This window comes from Marmota monax, unplaced genomic scaffold (assembly GCF_021218885.2).
Source record: "Marmota monax isolate L192 unplaced genomic scaffold, Marmota_monax_Labrador192_F-V1.1 WCK01_AAM20220418_F8-fsc00012, whole genome shotgun sequence".
Classification (NCBI taxonomy): Eukaryota; Metazoa; Chordata; class Mammalia; order Rodentia; family Sciuridae; genus Marmota; species Marmota monax.
Genome location: NW_026695227.1, coordinates 1,724,715 through 1,741,512, shown reverse-complemented (window position 1 = coordinate 1,741,512; position 16,798 = coordinate 1,724,715). Strand labels below are relative to the sequence as shown.

The following is a 16,798-nucleotide window of genomic DNA, read 5'->3' as shown; positions in this document are numbered from 1 at the left end:
ACTTCCAGAGCAGCAAATCAAACTTTCCACTCTGTCAGGGTAAAAAAGTCCCTTCTCTACCAGATTGTTCTAACACAAAATCATGGCTCACTGGAGCAAAGACTTTGGGGGCAAACGATCTTTACCTGATGTTGCATTGAATGCACTGAGCATCTTGCGTGTCCCTGTCACAAGGCAGATTATTTCAGCCACACTTCCTGGCATGAGATCCAAACATGTGATATCTTGGGCCTCTTCTGGGAGGGGACTGGACCACAGTGTGCTGCCATTCATTCCCGAAAGGCACACGAGATTAGCAGTTGACCTGGAACTACCTAAAAGCACACAAGGGTGATAAGAAAGGAAAGGAGGCAGAAGAGATAAGAGGTAGAGATGAGCAGGAGGCCTGAACACCAAAAGTGAAGGGTGCTAAGGCAGAGGCTCATACTAGTGTGTTCAGCTCCCTCCCTGACTACACAGTACCCTCAGAGTACCTGTCCTCTCTGCTCATAAGACACTGGCCTCCTCTGTACTGCCTCCCTGCATGTCCACTTTTTCGGCTTTGCCAACATATCCATTTATCTATCTGCTACCTTGGCCACCACTAAATAGTGACATCCTTAAGGACAAGGACTGTTTATATATCCTCAGCACCTTGCAAAATGCCTGGTACACATAGCAACCAATTGTTTGCTGAACAAAAGACAGAAGCAAAATCCAGAATATGGAAAGATGGTTCTTGAGAACCAAAAAAAAAAAAAAAAACAGGAAGAAAAGAGAAGGTATATGTTCAGAAATGTGAGGCTGATCTAGGATACATGAAAAGTAGGAGGAAAAATACTTGAATCCTAATCATCAGTAGCAAATGCTCCCTGAGAGCAGAAAAAGAATGTTTCCATGAAGCAGCTGATCTGGTCTTGGGCAGGAGAGAATAATACATGGGAAGAGTCAATACCTAGGTCCTAGGATAGCCGGCAGGGAACTAGAGCAGCTCCCCTCACTAGTAAATAAGCCATTATGTAACTTAATGAACAGCAGAACAATGACCCTCTTGCCAGTTGTACTTTCACTTTCAGAACAGGGACAGCTTGGCTCATTCACACACTTTCCACTTACAGCAACAACTAAGATAAAGAAAGCTAAGTTTTGAGCTTCATTCTACCTATTCTTCAGTATTACTAATCAAACATGTGACCTAAAAACAAATGACAAACTGTGGCTTGCTGTTTCAGATCTCGTTGTCAGAAACAGATACACAGGACAAACAGAGGTGACATGTGTCAGTTCTAGATTTCTGAGATCCTCAGATGCTATGGTTAATATCCTGTGCTGTTCTTCCTAGGTAAGGGCCCGACAGACTCCATATCCATTCAATGACTGGTTTTTTGTTTTTTCGTTTGTTTTTCTGGGTGATGATGAGTTACCCGTTCCCCATAGAATCGTGGTTCCCTGAAGCACAGACTGGGCTCCTCTTGTTTAGTTCTAACCAACACAGCTCTGGAGAGGGTGCGTAGCATGTGCCCCACACCATCAGCATCCAATACCATTGCATGAATGAATAAACAAGTGAACCAACAAATAAAAACTCAATTCCTCCCTGTCAGTGGCACAGAGTTGGGCACAAGTGCTCGACGTGAGGGTTGAGGATATGAACTCCAGAGTCTGACTCTTGGATCTGAATTCCATCTCTGCCATTTACCAGCTGTTGGACTTTGGCTAAGTTCCTTAAGTTCACTGTATCTCAGTTTCCTCATTCACAAAAGGGTGAGGCAGGCCGAGGCAGGAGAATCACAAGTTCAAGGTCAGCCTCAGCCTCAGTCTCCCCTAGGTACCCCTCTCCCTATAAAAAAAGAGACAATGGAAAACTCACTGGGAGGAAACTGAGAAAAACCTAAGTACTAACAGTGTCACTGCAGGTGTCTGGACAAGTCACTTCCTCTCTGCATTAGTTTCTTCACTGACCTGGATGACAATGAATAGCTCCTTACATCTGTAACTCTCTCTGATTTCTGGAACTGAACTTCATTTACATGGGGAACTACTGACTCGGCTTATCATGTATGACAGATCCGTGGTAGCTTTCTCTTCCCTACAGACCCCCTTCTGCAGTGCCCCTTGGAGACAGCTGCTGCTTTTTTGCTGGCTGACAGCAACCCTGAGGCAGCTTGGAAAACCACATCTCTTACCTGCTGCACTCCCATTCCTTGATGTTACAAAGGAGAGAAGCACATCCCGCAGGCCATCTCCATTCACATCAGCCAATTCCAGTGGAGACAGGTCCCCACCTGATGTGCACATAAAAACAAAGAGGTCCTGAGAATGTTGCCACAAACCAGTTCTCTGCTGCCAGCACGTCCACAGAAACCAAGCACACTTCCAGTTCCCAGACTAGATGGTATAGACATGCCTCTCCTACTCCCCAGCCCCACCCCAAAAAGTCTATCTCAAAGCCCTGGGCATTATGCACAAAACAAACATAAGAACACCCAGAAAGGTGGAGAGATTAGGCAGATGGGCTAGAGACTGCAAGACCCACAGAATGAAAACATGATGAGTCCTCTGGGTTTTCCTGGCCTCATATATACCAGACAGGGTGCTGCAAAAGTCATCAGTAACCCAGAAATGCCCAAAGTACAAAGAAGCCCCAAGAAAAGCTGACTTCCCTGGCCAAAAGCCCAGGAAAGGTGCAGCCTAGCACGGCAGGAAAGCTCTAATCCAACCAAGCAGCACACACAACAAAGGCTGACTGGGGAGCCTACACAAGCTGACACCAGGGTAGCATCCCTCCCCTGCCACCAGGATCATGGCACAAGAGACCAGGTGGGAGTAGTACTGTCACCTCCACCTAGCAGTACCAAGGCCCTCCACACACAAGGGAAGCCAACAGTTCTACCCCACCCAGCATTAGTGAGGCAGTTGTCCCCTTCCTCCCCACCAGAGGGTGTCAGCAGAGGCCAGTGGGGAGCCTGTACTTCATCCCTACCCTGCAGTGACAAGACAGGAGCCCCACCCCCAACAGTGTGGAGTCAGAGGAGGCCCGCCAAATTTGGAAAGAACTCATGCTGTAAATGGAAGCCTAAATTGATACAACCACTTTGGAAGATAATCTAACATAAGCCACTAAGAATGAACATGCACACACCCCATGACCCAGCAATTTCACTCCTAGGTTTGTGCCTAGAGAAGTTCTTATACATTGCATCAGGAGACAGGTACTGTAAGATTCTTAGCAGCATTCGTTATTCAAAAAATAAATAAATAAAGACTGGAAACCACTTAAATGTTCATCAACAGGAAAATGGATTTTAAAAATCATGGAATATTCATATTATGGAAAACCAGACAGTAGTAAAAATGAATAAACTCCAGCCACATAAATTAATATGGATTAACTAAAAATCTTTTTTTCATAAAATTAAGTTGAACAAAAAAGCAAATCACAGAAGATGACATAATTACATTTATGTAAAATTCAAAAAGAGGCAGAATTAATGAATATATCATTTAGGGGTACATGTCCATGCGACAAAACTTTAAAGAAAGGTCAAGAAAAAAAAATCAACACAAAATTCAGGAGAGCAGAACCTTGTGGTGGGCAGAGGGGGACATGATCAGGAGGAACACATGGGAGACTGCAGAGGTCTCAAAAATGTTCTATTTCTGGAGCTGGGCAGTGGATACAACAAAAACTCGTTATCAGTCTTTATTGTATAAATACCACATATGAAAATTAAATTTGCCTTTAGAGAACAAAAGATGAGAACAGAGAATCCATCAAAAGCTAATTCAAATGGAATCAGAAAAGTGGCAGAGATGAAGCATTTCTAGGTCAAAATGACACGGGAAGGCTGGGAACAGCAGCACCCATTCACAGGAGACAAGACTGATCAGTGGAGATACAATCCCCAGTCCTGTAAGAGCACCAGGGCCTTGTCTAGCTAGGTCTTGAGCTTTACTTTTCTCTGTAAACAGCCCTTTCTACAGTTTTGCATCCTCCTACCCCTACCCCCACCCCCACCCCCATACACAGGGCTGGCTCCAAGGCAGGAGTCCAGCAAACCAATGCCCTGTCCTCTCTGTGTCTAATTATGACCAATACCCAATACAATAAAGGTGTCTGTCTGGAGGTGTAGAAATCCACCTATTGTTTTATTTCAAATCTTAACCTCCTAACCATCTCCACACACAGGGAGAAAAATGCTACATGACACAAATTTTTTAAGATTTTGTTTTTAAGATTTGGAAAAATACTCAATGTAATCCAACATATGATGAAATGTTACAAACTAAAGCTGAAAATCCCACAACTTACCTGCTTGTGAGCCCAAGTGGCGGCTCCAAGTGCTGTGCAGGTCTCTGGGGGGACAGGGGATCAGGAAAGCACAGAGGAGCACCAAGATCATTGAGATCACCAATGTTAGCAGGAAGACAGATGTGCGTATGTAGGACACAAGGGAAGAGGTGGCCTTCTGCTCCAGGCCCCCCAGAGGCTCCGAAGGGTACCCCTCCGTGGTGACTTCCGAAAGATGTGGCTTGGCAGCCCCTGCAACCTCAGCATCTGAGTCAGGCTCTGGTGCTTCTCCCAGAGGACTCTTCCCATTTTTGACCCCTCCATTCTTCTGCTGCAAGTTAAGCACAAGATCATCTTCGCTCTCATCACTGTCGGCCTGAGTAAGGGGATCGTATTCCCCTAGGTCTGGGCTCTTCTTCCCTGAAAAGACAGAAGTACAGCGAGTCAAAGAGAACTAGGAAGGAGAAACTTCACCAAATATATACACCTGTAAACACTTGGGAAAAAATACACACACACGTACACAAGTCTAGGTTCACATCAAGTTTGGATTCTGGTGGTGATCTGTAAAATTAGATGCCAGCAAAGGGGTGATGGCAAGGTAAGGGGGGAAGAAAAGCATAGTACTCTAGAATTGCTGCCTTCATCAGGTCAAGAAAATGGAAAAGGATTCAGCAACATGATGAAACTAGAGGACATTATGTTAAGTGAAATAAGTCAGGCACAGGAAGACAAATACTACTTGTTTTCACTTACATGTGAAACTAAAAAGTTGATCTAAAAAAAGTAGGGAATACAACAGTGGCCACCTGAGCCTGGGAAGAGTGAGGGGAAGGGAGGGCTGGAGAGAGGATGGCTGATGGGTACAGAGGTTCAGCTGGACAGCAGAGATGACTTCTCATGCTCTATAGCACAATAGGTAGCTATAGTTGACAACAATTAATTGGACATTTCAAAAAGCAAGTAGAGAGGATTTTGAATGCTCCCAACACAAAAGGAATGATAAAAGTTTGAGGTGATAGATATGCCAATTACCCTGATCTGATCACTACACATTGTACGCAAGTAGTAAAATCTTATGCTATATACCATTAATATGCACAATCCCTACATGTTAATTAAAAATTAAATTTTTTAAAGAAAATAAATTTGTAAAAATTGGCAAATTTCAAATATCTTTAGTTCAATAAAAAGTTTTCTAAATTTGTTTGAATCTTGCTAATAAAAAAAGACCAGACCATGGCCCATATAGCCACTTTCCATAAACCCAACATGCATTATTCACTTAGGCTTTCTCAGATCTGTGATGTCTTCATCTTTCCTGGTAACAGAACAGAACAGAACGCTTCTTCTCTGTACGCCGCTTCTCACAGTCCAATATTCATGACTTCCCAATTGTCTCTATGCAGACAACCCAGAAAACTGAACATTAAATGTCATCTGGAGATGTGTTACTGGAGCTCACTCCTCAGGACTGCCCTGTGATCTGAATGCCCTTTCAGTAAACAGTGTTTACCTCTACAACTGCCATTCTGAGAAGTGTCCTGGGAGAGGTGGCATCTGGCAGGAAGTAGAAGACTGGTCTGCAAGCTGGTTTGCACAGCAAGCTCCCTGTTTTTATTTAGAATCTGTGTTGACTTGAGGCAGCTGAGAGACAGAAATTACAGGAGGACTTGGCACATATCCCAAGCCTACTCCTGGCCCTCATTGCCCACAACTGAATGATTTCATACATTTATTTCATGCCATAATCAATAAAAAGTTTCTTTGGGGGAAATAACCTGGAAAGCTGTTAGTAATGTAAACTCTACCATTAAATATTTTATTCAGAAGAAATATAAATGAGAAAACATAAGTCCACTAATGTCAGGGAGAAAGAATCCTTGATGCTAATCTCTGCCTCTGGGTCCCTGTGGTCTTGGTGATGTCGTTTCATACATTATGTTTCAGTTTGCTCAACACATGAAATGAAGCAATAAAATACTTTCTCTCTATGACCGGATGTGGAGAGAAAAACTTTCAGTGTAAAGTCTAGTATTTGGTATACAGAAAACAATAAATGTTTGACTAAGAAAATGAATACTCTGCAAAGTATTTTTACAACATTAAAAAAAAAAAAAGACAGACAATACTGAACATAATGGCATCCTAATAACCAGAAATTTCTCTTTTATTTTCATAGCTATTGATTTTATCCAAAAAGGATTGGATTTGATTTTTACAATTAAAAGAAGATAAACTAATTATTAGGAACCTTATTCAAAACCTTATTCAGCCTTTCAGGACAGGCCAAAGAGTCAGCACAGGTTCAGGATAGATTCCTGTGATATTTACTTCCACTATATGAAGCATCTCATTTTTTTAAAATGAGTAGTACATGCTATTCCTCATCCATCCCAGGTAACTCTATTTATAATGTTTTGCAGAGACATGAGTTGTTACAATAATATTGACTCTAATACTTTTTAAAGTGGTCATTTGTTTTGTTTCTAACTAAAATACACCTGACATGATAAATGAAATCTGGTGTTATGTGTACACACATACATACATGCCATGGATTATTATTTAACCTTTAAAAGGGGAAGAAAATGCTGATACTTGTAACAACATGGATGAACCTTGAGGACATTATGCTAAGTGAAATGAGCCAAGATGAGAAAAACGAATGCTGGGACTCCACTTACATGCGGTATCTAGAGTAGTCAAAATTCCAGAAAATAGAATAGTGGTTTTCTGGAAGAAACTGGGGATTGTTTTTGAGTGGACACAGAGTTTCAGTGTTGCAAGACAGAAAAGTTCTATAAATTGGTTGCACAATAATATGAATATATACTTAATATTGAACTTAAAAATGGTTAAGATGGTACATTTCATAGTATCTGTATTTTTAACACAGTTTAAAAAAAAAAGTATACCTGACAGGAAAACATACATAGAATCCCTGAATCTCAGAAGTGAAAGGCATTTTAAAGTTCACATAATACACCCCCAACCCTATTCCAATCTTACAACTCCTCACGAACACCCACCAAACAATAACTCAGTACATGCCTGAACGTAACCAATACTGGGTAATCCACTGGCCTTCAATCTAGAAAACAATTCTTTATACTGATTTAAGACTCTATTTCTGAGGAGCTACCAATTATCTGTCCTAGTTTTAATTTCTGGGACCCCATTTCCACATATAAGTCCTTTTAAAAACATGCAGATTTACGAAAAACTGTGCAGTAAATGGATAATTATGAATGTATCGCATTCCACTATTGTCATGTCTGTAAGAAATTAATTTTAAAAAAGTGCAGATGTCAATCAGAAGAGACAGACAATTCAGAATCTAAGAACTCAGGACTTCATAATAAGAAAAATCGTGACTTTCTTAGTAATTTTGTGACCTCAAATTTATTAAATTTATGGAGCTTCAATTTCCCTATTTATAAAATGGAATAATTATTATTCCTACCTCACTTGATTGTTATGAACATTAAATAAGATAATAAATATTTGGATGGGTCTTAGTATCTGGCTGATAGTCATACTCAATAAATTTTAGCTTCTTTTATTTTCATTTTGTTACTATTGCTATTATATCTCCCAACTGCCCTTGCCCAGACCTTTTTACCTCCAGGTTAAACATCTCCACCCCTTTCAACCCATTTTTTGTTTTTGTTTTTGTTTTGCAGTACTGGGAATTGAACCCAGGGCCTAAGACATGCTAGGCAAGGGCTCAACCCCTGAGCTACACCCTTGGCCCTTTTAATATTTTTCTTCTGAGACAGGGTCCCACTAAATTGCAAAGGTTGTCCTCTGGCTAGCTGGGAATACAGGCATGCACCACCATGGCCAGCTCAACCCATTTCTTGAAGAAGAATTGTTTCAGATGTCCTCACCATCCTAGTGACCCTCCTCTGGACACAGTGTGATATGTCAGTGCTTTTTAAAATATGGTTTCCAGAACTGGATCCAGCCTAGGGTCTAGCCCTAGAACCACAGAACTGGATCCTGCCAAATAATACACTATAATTCAATTACTACATCTAAATTCTTGGCATCTCACCACACAACTGAAACTCCCAAGCATTTTGAACACACATTGAGGCCATCCTATAATTGTATAATAGGATTTTAGCACCATGTGAAAAGTTTAGCATTGACGTGGACTTAATTCAATCGTTTGTCAATTTCCACCTCACAATATAGCCCAAAACAGCACCTTTGCCAAAGTGAAATAATTAATCAAGTATTAGTTTTTTTTAATATTTATTTTTTAGTTGTAGGTGGACACACAATCTTTATTTCATTTTTATGTGATGCTGAGGATCGAACCCAGTGCATCATGTGTACTAGGCGAGCACACAAACATTGAGCCACAACCCCAGCCCCACCAAGTATTAGTTTTAAAATGTTTAAAGAAAATTCATTTTATTATGTCAGACACTATTATACAGGCTGTCAGGACAAGACTTGAGTACATATGCTACAGAAATGAAGAAAATTCTTAATAAGTCTATAAAAAATAATCTGCAAGCATTCTGTGGAAAAAAGCTGCTGTTGAATTGGTACTTTAGGGATTACATGCTTCTAATTAATGATGACTTACAAAGGCATTTCTGTCATACTCTTTTCCCTAAAACCAGGGGGAAAAAATAGAAATAAAAACAGAAAGAGATAGGAAACAGCCCACATTCCCAAACCATAATTTTTAAACAACTGTTGTTAAAAGCAATGAAACTTGTGTCTAATTAAGGGAGTGCAACAAAATCAAGTACATACATCTGCAGATATTCAGCAAGGAGCACAGTTTACAGAATTAGTGAGGATAATGGTAATCATGATGAGAACTGGAAATCATTTACTGAGTGCCTACCATCCCAAGCCCTGATCCAAGCAAGTTACGTGTATTAATTCATTTAATCCTCTCAGCAGCCCTATATGGTAGGTATTATTATCCCATTTTATCAACAAGAAATCTGAAATATAAAGAGGTAAACTGTCTAAGATTACAAAATTAACAAGAAGATAAACAAGGATTCAAATCCAGCAACTTGGCTGCTAAGCACACTTGTTCTAACCTACTACTTCCCTTGCTGCACAAGTATCTCACCCAACCTGTAATTTCTTGCTTGTAAATACAAAATCTAAAGTCACTGCAATACTTATGAGCCCCATTCAATGTCACTTAGACAAAGGGGAAGTGTGACAATGAGAAAAAATGCAAGTCACATCTTTATAGAAAGCAAACTGTCAGTAATACAGGTTAGAGAAGTAACCCTCAGAGTCATCAGTTCTGAAGAGGCTGATTTTTTGACAGACTGAACCCAGTCAGGAGACAGAAACCAGAAAGTGTTTCAAAGAAAACAATTCAATATAAAAAAAAAATTATTTAATCATGATAGGAAAGTAAATATAAAGATGGAAAGAGAACTTAAAGGTGCCCTAGGACTGAAGGATAATAACCAAATGACGAATTTGGTATTTCAAAGAGCCAGGATCTGCTTTCACAGATCAGTCAACAAAAGTGAATTTGAAGGACAGGGGCAACAGATTGAAAACTGGCACCACAAAAAGAATCAAATGCTACATCAGCATTCTCCAAGGTCCTGTGATAAGCCTGCATTCTCCAGTGAGCCAGGATAGAGGCATTCACAGAGGGAATGAAAAGGGGCCTAGTTAACAAGCCAACATTAAATTCTAGCTTCCAAGTGCCCCAGCACACTCTCCTGGCCCTGCCTAGATGTAAAGCAACTACCCTGTTTAAATATCAGCAATTAGCAGAGCAATTAGCTTTGCATAGCATTCGCTCTACAGATATTCACTAAAGAGGTTAGACAAAACCCAACAAGCAAAATCAGCTAAAGCACAAATGCTGACCCACTTATACCATAAGGTAGAAGAAATAATGAAGAGGTGCTCTCCCACAGAGCCCAAGGAATTAAAGAAAACTGTCTTCTCTGAAAAAAAGGGCTTGTTTTAGTCAGCTTTTTTGCTGCTGTGACTAAAAGATCTGACCAGTATAATCGTAGAGGAAGAAAAGTCTATTTGACAGCTCATGGTTTCAGAGGTCTTTATACATAGAAAGCGGGCTCCCTTCCTCCGAGCTCAAGGAGAGGCTGAGCATCATGGAGAAAGAGAATGGCAGAGGGAAGCAGCTCACATGGTGATTAGGAAGCACAGAGAGACTCCACTTGCCAGACACAAATATATACCCCAAAGCCACACCCCCAATTCCCACCTCCTCCAGCCACACTCCACCACTTCAGTTACCACTCAGTTAATCCCTATCAGGGAATTAATTCGATGATTGAGTTAAGACCCTCACGGTCCAATAATTTCTCCTCTAAACTTTTTGCACTGTCTCACATGTGAGCTTGTGGGGGACACCTGGTATCCAAACCATAACAGGGCTCATAGAAAATTAACGTTTCAGGGGCTGGGGTTGTGGCTCAGCAGTAGAGCGCTCGCCTGGTGTGTGCAAGGCCCTGGGTTCGATTCTCAGCACCACATAAAAATAAATAAGTAAAAATAAAGGCATTGTGCACAACTAAAAGAAATAAATATTTTTTAAAAAGAAAAAGAAAATTAACATTTCAGCTGGGCAGTGGCGCACGCCTGTAATCCCAGCAGCTAAGGAGGCTGAGGCAGGAGGACTGAAAGTTCAAAGCCAGCCTCAGCAAAAAGGGATGTCCAAATAAAATTCAAAAATAGGGCTGGGGATGTGGCTCAGTGGTTGAGTGCCCCTGAGTTCAATCCCTGGTACCAGCAAAAAAAAAAAAAAAGAAAAGAAAAGAAAATTAATATTTCTAGGAAGAAATGACAATTTATAAAAAAGAAAAGTAAACAAGCAGCTGTCAGGAAAATAATGAAAGAAAAATCATAATTTTAGAAAAGAAATTCTTATTGGAATCAGCAAAAAGAATAAACATTGCTGGGCTGGAATTGCAGCTCAGTGATAGAGCACCTGCCTCTCAAGTGTGAGGACCTGGGTTTAATCCTAGCACCGCATAAAAACAAATGAAGGCATTAAGTCTGTACATAACTAACAAAAAAAAAAGTATTATTAAAAAAAAAGAATAAACATTGCTAAGGGGCTGGGATTGTGGCTCAGTGGTAGAGCACTTGCTTAGTACCTATGAGGCACTGAGTTCAACCCCAGCACCACACACACACACACACACACACACACACACACACACACAAATAAATAAATAAATAAATATTAATTAAATAAAGGTATTGTGTTCATCTACAACTAAAAAAAAAAAAATTTTAAGAATAAACATTGTTGGGGCTGGGGATGTGGCTCAAGCGGTAGCGCGCTCGCCTGGCATAAGTGCGGCCCGGGTTCGATCCTCAGCATCACATACAAAGATGTTGTATCCACCGGAAACTAAAAAAAAAAAAAAAAAAAAAAAAATTCTCTCTCTCTCTCTCTCTCTCTTAAAAAAAAAAAAAAAAAAAAAGAATAAACATCGTTGAAAACATACATAAAAGATTGACCAGAGTTTAGATATAAGGTACCCTCCAAAGCTCATGTACAAGACAATTCAAGAAAGTTTAATGGTGAAATGATTGGTTTACAGGAGCTTTAACCTAATCAGTGCAGTAGTCCACTGACATGGACTAAGTGGTTGGTAACTGTAGGCAGGTGGGGAGTGGCTGGAGGAGGTGGGTCACTGGGGGTGTATCTTTGGGGTTCATACGTTGTCCCTGGTGAACAGAGCTCTCTCTGCTTCCTGGTACCATGTCCTGGGTTACTTTTCTCCACCATGCCCTTCTGCCATGATGTTCTGTCTCTCTGGGGTCCAAAGCAATGGTGTCAGACTTCTATGGACTAAGACTTTTGAAACTGTGAGCCCCAAATAAATTTTTCCTGTTCTACATTTTTCTTGCAGGCTTATTGGTAACAGAAGCCAAATGCTGACTAAAACAACCAGTGAAAATAAAGCAATGAAATGGAAATAACAAGGCTGGCTGTTCTGAGCACTTACTAACCCTTTTAATGTCTCAGCTCAGTAAATCTTTACAACAACTCTTTGAGATATACTCATTAACATCTTTCATTTTCTAGATAAAGAAATTGAGATTTGGAAGTTTAAGCAACTGGTCCATAGTTAAACAGCAAATAAGTTCAAACCTCGGCAGACCATCATCACAGTTTCTACTGACTACCTATATATCTCCCATGGAAAAGATCAAGACATCTAAAAAACTAGGAAGAAACTGATAGAGAACAAGGGTAACATAGACATAACCAAAGAAAAAAACAAAATCAAAAACAATATTCAAAGGAGATGTAAATAAATTCCTGCAATAAACCAAGATCTAAAACTCAAGAATAAAGAGCACACAGAGGTCCAAGAAAAACAGATACGAATCATCAGTACTAAAACATATCTTTGTAAAGTCACTGGATTTCAAGGGCAAAGAAGGAATGTTATGAGGCCAGGGGAAGAACAATCAAATCTCTAATGTCAGGAACAAAAATCAAGTTGACTTTTCCACAGTAACATACAAGAGTAGAGCAGTATCTTTAAAAATCCTACAGAAAGAACACGTGTTACAAAGTCCAAAAACTCTGACCCATGTTATCCCTGCAGGATAAAGGCAACAACAAGAACTCAGCTACCTTACTTAGTCCTGTGTTTTCTTTAAAAGATCACAGACTACAGCCAGTTATTGACCAACCTTTGGACCATAATATTTACTTTTATACTAATACATTTTTTTCAGACAATGCAAAAACAAACCTAGGCTTAATTATTACAGACTGCAAGGTTTGATTAGTCCTAAACAACTTTTTCTCTGTTTACTCAAAGAAAGACAAAAAGAATGAAGTATAAAGAAGCCCCTCTAGGGGCTGGGGATGTGGCTCAAGTGGTAGCGCGCTTGCCTGGCATGCTTGCGGCCCGGGTTCGATCCTCAGCACCACATACAAACAAAGATGTTGTGTCTGCCGAAAAAACTAAAAAAAATAAATATTAAAATGAAAAAAAAAAAAATTGTCATTTAAAAAAAAAAAAAAAAAAAGAAGCCCCTCTAATTGCCCTAGGTTATACTCAGGCTGAGGAGTTGGCATCAAATCCATGCTTCAAATCAAAGGTGAGGGAACTGAACACTTACTCTCTTCTTTGTTGCTTTCAGCCACCACCCAGATTTTTAATCAATGTAAAGATTTGCAAAGAACACAGGAGAGGGCACTGATTTCATAACACACCAATATAAATGAGCTTTCTATGGTTATTACTTTTCCTCCTAGGGAGACTGAGGATACCAACTACATAACATTTCCAAATTGGTCCAGAGGAAAACATTAATGGGAAGGATGCAATTATACCCTTCCCAAATGTTTTTGGAAAATAAACTAAAACATATAGTATCCCATTACATATACTGTATTATAGTGTACAATATACTTCACACATACTATGGAACATATAACTGCAACTTAGGGTAAACATTTTAAAACATGGATTAGTTTATCTAGAGCACATAATCACTCTAAGTCACACATAATAAAACAAACCATAAAAGTAACATTATGCTCTGATGTTCCCTTCAGTGTTTAACCTTCAAACTTTAAAACGGCCTAAAAAAATATATACTTAAGTTGTTCCACGAGCCTATGAATGTCACATCATCCTTCTGTTACTAATTAACCTCATGTTATACATGTGAGCCAAACATCTTTCATGCTGAGCTTAGTGAAAGGGTATGAGATGATGAAACACATTCCCAGCAACTGCTTTTTCATCAACGTATTGTTGAGATCTGTCACTAGCCCACTTCTGCATCAGGACTTCCTTCAGGTGCTACATTCATAAAGGATAGTGACATTATGATAATGATAATAGCTAATGTGTCGAAAGTTAATACACCTCCTAAGACATTCATCTCTTTAACTATTCCAAATAACCCTATGAGGTAAATATGCAATGGATTGTGTGGCATGTAGTTCCATAAAAATATTATTATTACAGATGAGGAAACTCGGAGATTAAGTAACTAAGCAGGTGAAGACTGGATATGATCCTGAGTCCATCTCCCACTTTTAGCCAATATTCTATTTAGCCAATATTCTATTTAGCCTTCCTCAGAAAAATAGTAAAGATGTTAACTAAGGTTAACATGAGACAATAATTCAAACAGGACAGCAGCCTCAACCCCAAAAATAGCTATGAAAAAGCAACATCTAACTAATATAGTCAAAAACTGTATTTTGTGTGGAGGGGAGAAAGGGCAAGAGGGAGACCAGGAAAAGTGCAAGTGAAAAAAATCCATATCACATAAAAGAGCATATGGCTACTATATCCGGACTGTATCAGGGCTAAGCTGTATGCCAACTTCAGGCCCAAAGACAAGGTGATAGAAATCCTTTACCTACACTGTCAGCTGAATAAGTTACTACAGCTGAATACTCTAGGGAATTATAATGCCATAGCTTTAGGATGTGAGACCACGAAAGGCTCAAGAGTTTCTAAGAAAGAAAGATTTTTTTTTTTGCATTCTCATCCTCCTAGAATAACAATTATCTATACTGACAAAAAAACAAGAATTCTTAAAAGGAAAAAGAAAGCTAAATATGTATAACATTTCATTTCATTACCCCTTTGAGAGGATATGGTCCTACACTAAGGCTACACTCTGTAAAGTGAAATAATCCTGCAAGTAGTTAATTAATTTAATTAATTAATTCCAGTATTATGTACACATTTCAAGGTAGATACTATCAGTGTTCCTTCCAATGTGCTAATGAGCCCAGGAAGGGAAAAAAGTCTTTCTCAGGTCATGAAGTCTCGGGACAGGAATGAAAATTCATATCCAACCCACAACTCATCCAAGGTACAAGTCTTGTTTCAAAGCAACCAATGGTAAACTCTTGTAGAACCAAGGCCCTGCAATCACTGATAGCCTAATGCTGGATATACAACAGACACCCAAGTAGACCTGTCCAAGATGCCAGTGGAAACACTACTTTTCCCTTTACTCTTTGATGTTATCAGCAAGCAAATGTAATGTTTATAATGTATTTGAGGGGAATCATAAATTTTTTAAAGCCTTAATGTTTAAAATTTACCTGGGCAGAATAAACATACTTTTACTAAAAGAACAAATTTCTAATAAGAGTACAGTCCCATCCCAGAAGTTTGAGATGAATAAACTAAACAAAACCTTGAAGCTGCTACCCAAAGTCCTGAAACAGCTCTGGAAGTTGTCATTTCCACCAGTGCTTCCTTAAAGAATATCCCATACATTATCGGCAACTTACAGGTGCAGATCATTTCCCATGCTTAGCTCAATTAGCTCGACAGCCAAGTAGAGTCAAAAGCTCAGGGTCTACTGTCAAAAAAAGGACTCCAGACTCAAGGACAGGCTCTTCCAATACTGTTTATGCGACCATAGACAAATCGATTAGCCATTTTCCTAATCTCATTTTCCTCTTCTATACACTACGAAGGGAAATACCTGTCTCATCTAGCTCCCGGCTGGGTCACAGCCTGTTTTGGGGTGGAGAGGTTGTTTCACTAAGGGTCACTAATTGTCCCGCCGCCCTCTGCATCCTCCTAGCTTAATTCAAGGCAGGAGCTGGAGTCCCCGCGGTACTTCGTCCGCCACGCTAGGGGAAGGATGCTCCCCTCATCAGCCCTCCCTTGGGGACCGCGGCGACATGCGCTGTGACAGTCCCTGCCGCAGCAGCTCCCGCCGGCTCCGGGACACCTGCCCCGAGCGCCTCCAGCGGTCCTTACCTACGAGTCTCCCAGGCTCGCTCCCCGCCCGCGACCCCCGCCTCTCCAGACGCCCCTCCCGCCCCCTGGTGGTGCAGGGACCCCGGGTGCCGGGGCTGCACCCTCCTTGCCTCCGGAGGACTACAGCTTCGCCCGGGTTGAGACCAAGCCCCGGCCCACCTCTCCCCCAGAGCCTCGCCTCACTCTCCCCAGGACTGGCGGGGAAGGGTGGTCGCAAGGCTGAGGCTCCTTACCCGGGAGCTTGAGCGCCCTGGACAGCACGGTCGCCATGGCGGAGGCCCGGGTGCGCGTGCGCGCGACCGCGTCCTGCCGGGAAGTGTAGTTCGCAGCGCGCTGCGCTTGGGCTGCGACCTGGGAAGGTGGGACCTGCTGCGGAGCCCAGCCAGGAGCAGGGCACCGCCGCGGTGCAAGTCACTTCCCCACTTTGAGTCTCACTTGCCTTGTCGGTCTAATGGGGTTGAAGTAATAACTAGCCCATAGACTTGCGGACAGACTGGGATGAGATAGCTGATACTTAAGGAGGCGCGGGTTGTGAAATGCGCGTGGGCTTTGGAATCCTACGGACTGAATTTTAATCCTACCTGCCTCACTTGCTAATTGGGCCACCTTAGGAAGCTTCAGCTTCCTTTTTTAAATGGAGACAATACTGTCTACTTCACAAGCTTGCTGTGAAAATATAAAAGTAACCATCTGTTTAGAACACACAGTTAATTGTGTCTCTTGTGTTTCTTGGGTAATAAACTGAAGTTTCCTGGAACTCTAACCTTCATTTCTTGCTCCC

At 40.9% G+C, this 16,798-nt stretch overlaps 1 protein-coding gene across 1 annotated transcript in view; it reads right to left on the bottom strand.

The window, feature by feature from the left end:
• Window positions 1-16,377, bottom strand: part of Fam234b (family with sequence similarity 234 member B) — a 33,837-nt gene extending 17,460 nt beyond the window's left edge. The window contains exons 1-4 of the mRNA XM_046436206.2: window positions 16,251-16,377; window positions 4,292-4,690; window positions 2,166-2,264; window positions 126-314 (exon numbers count right to left, since the gene is read on the bottom strand). Coding sequence (XP_046292162.1) covers window positions 126-314; window positions 2,166-2,264; window positions 4,292-4,690; window positions 16,251-16,287 — 724 coding nt within the window. The 5' untranslated portion in view covers window positions 16,288-16,377. The remainder of the gene's footprint in view (window positions 1-125; window positions 315-2,165; window positions 2,265-4,291; window positions 4,691-16,250) is intronic.
• Window positions 16,378-16,798: the final 421 nt, after the last annotated feature.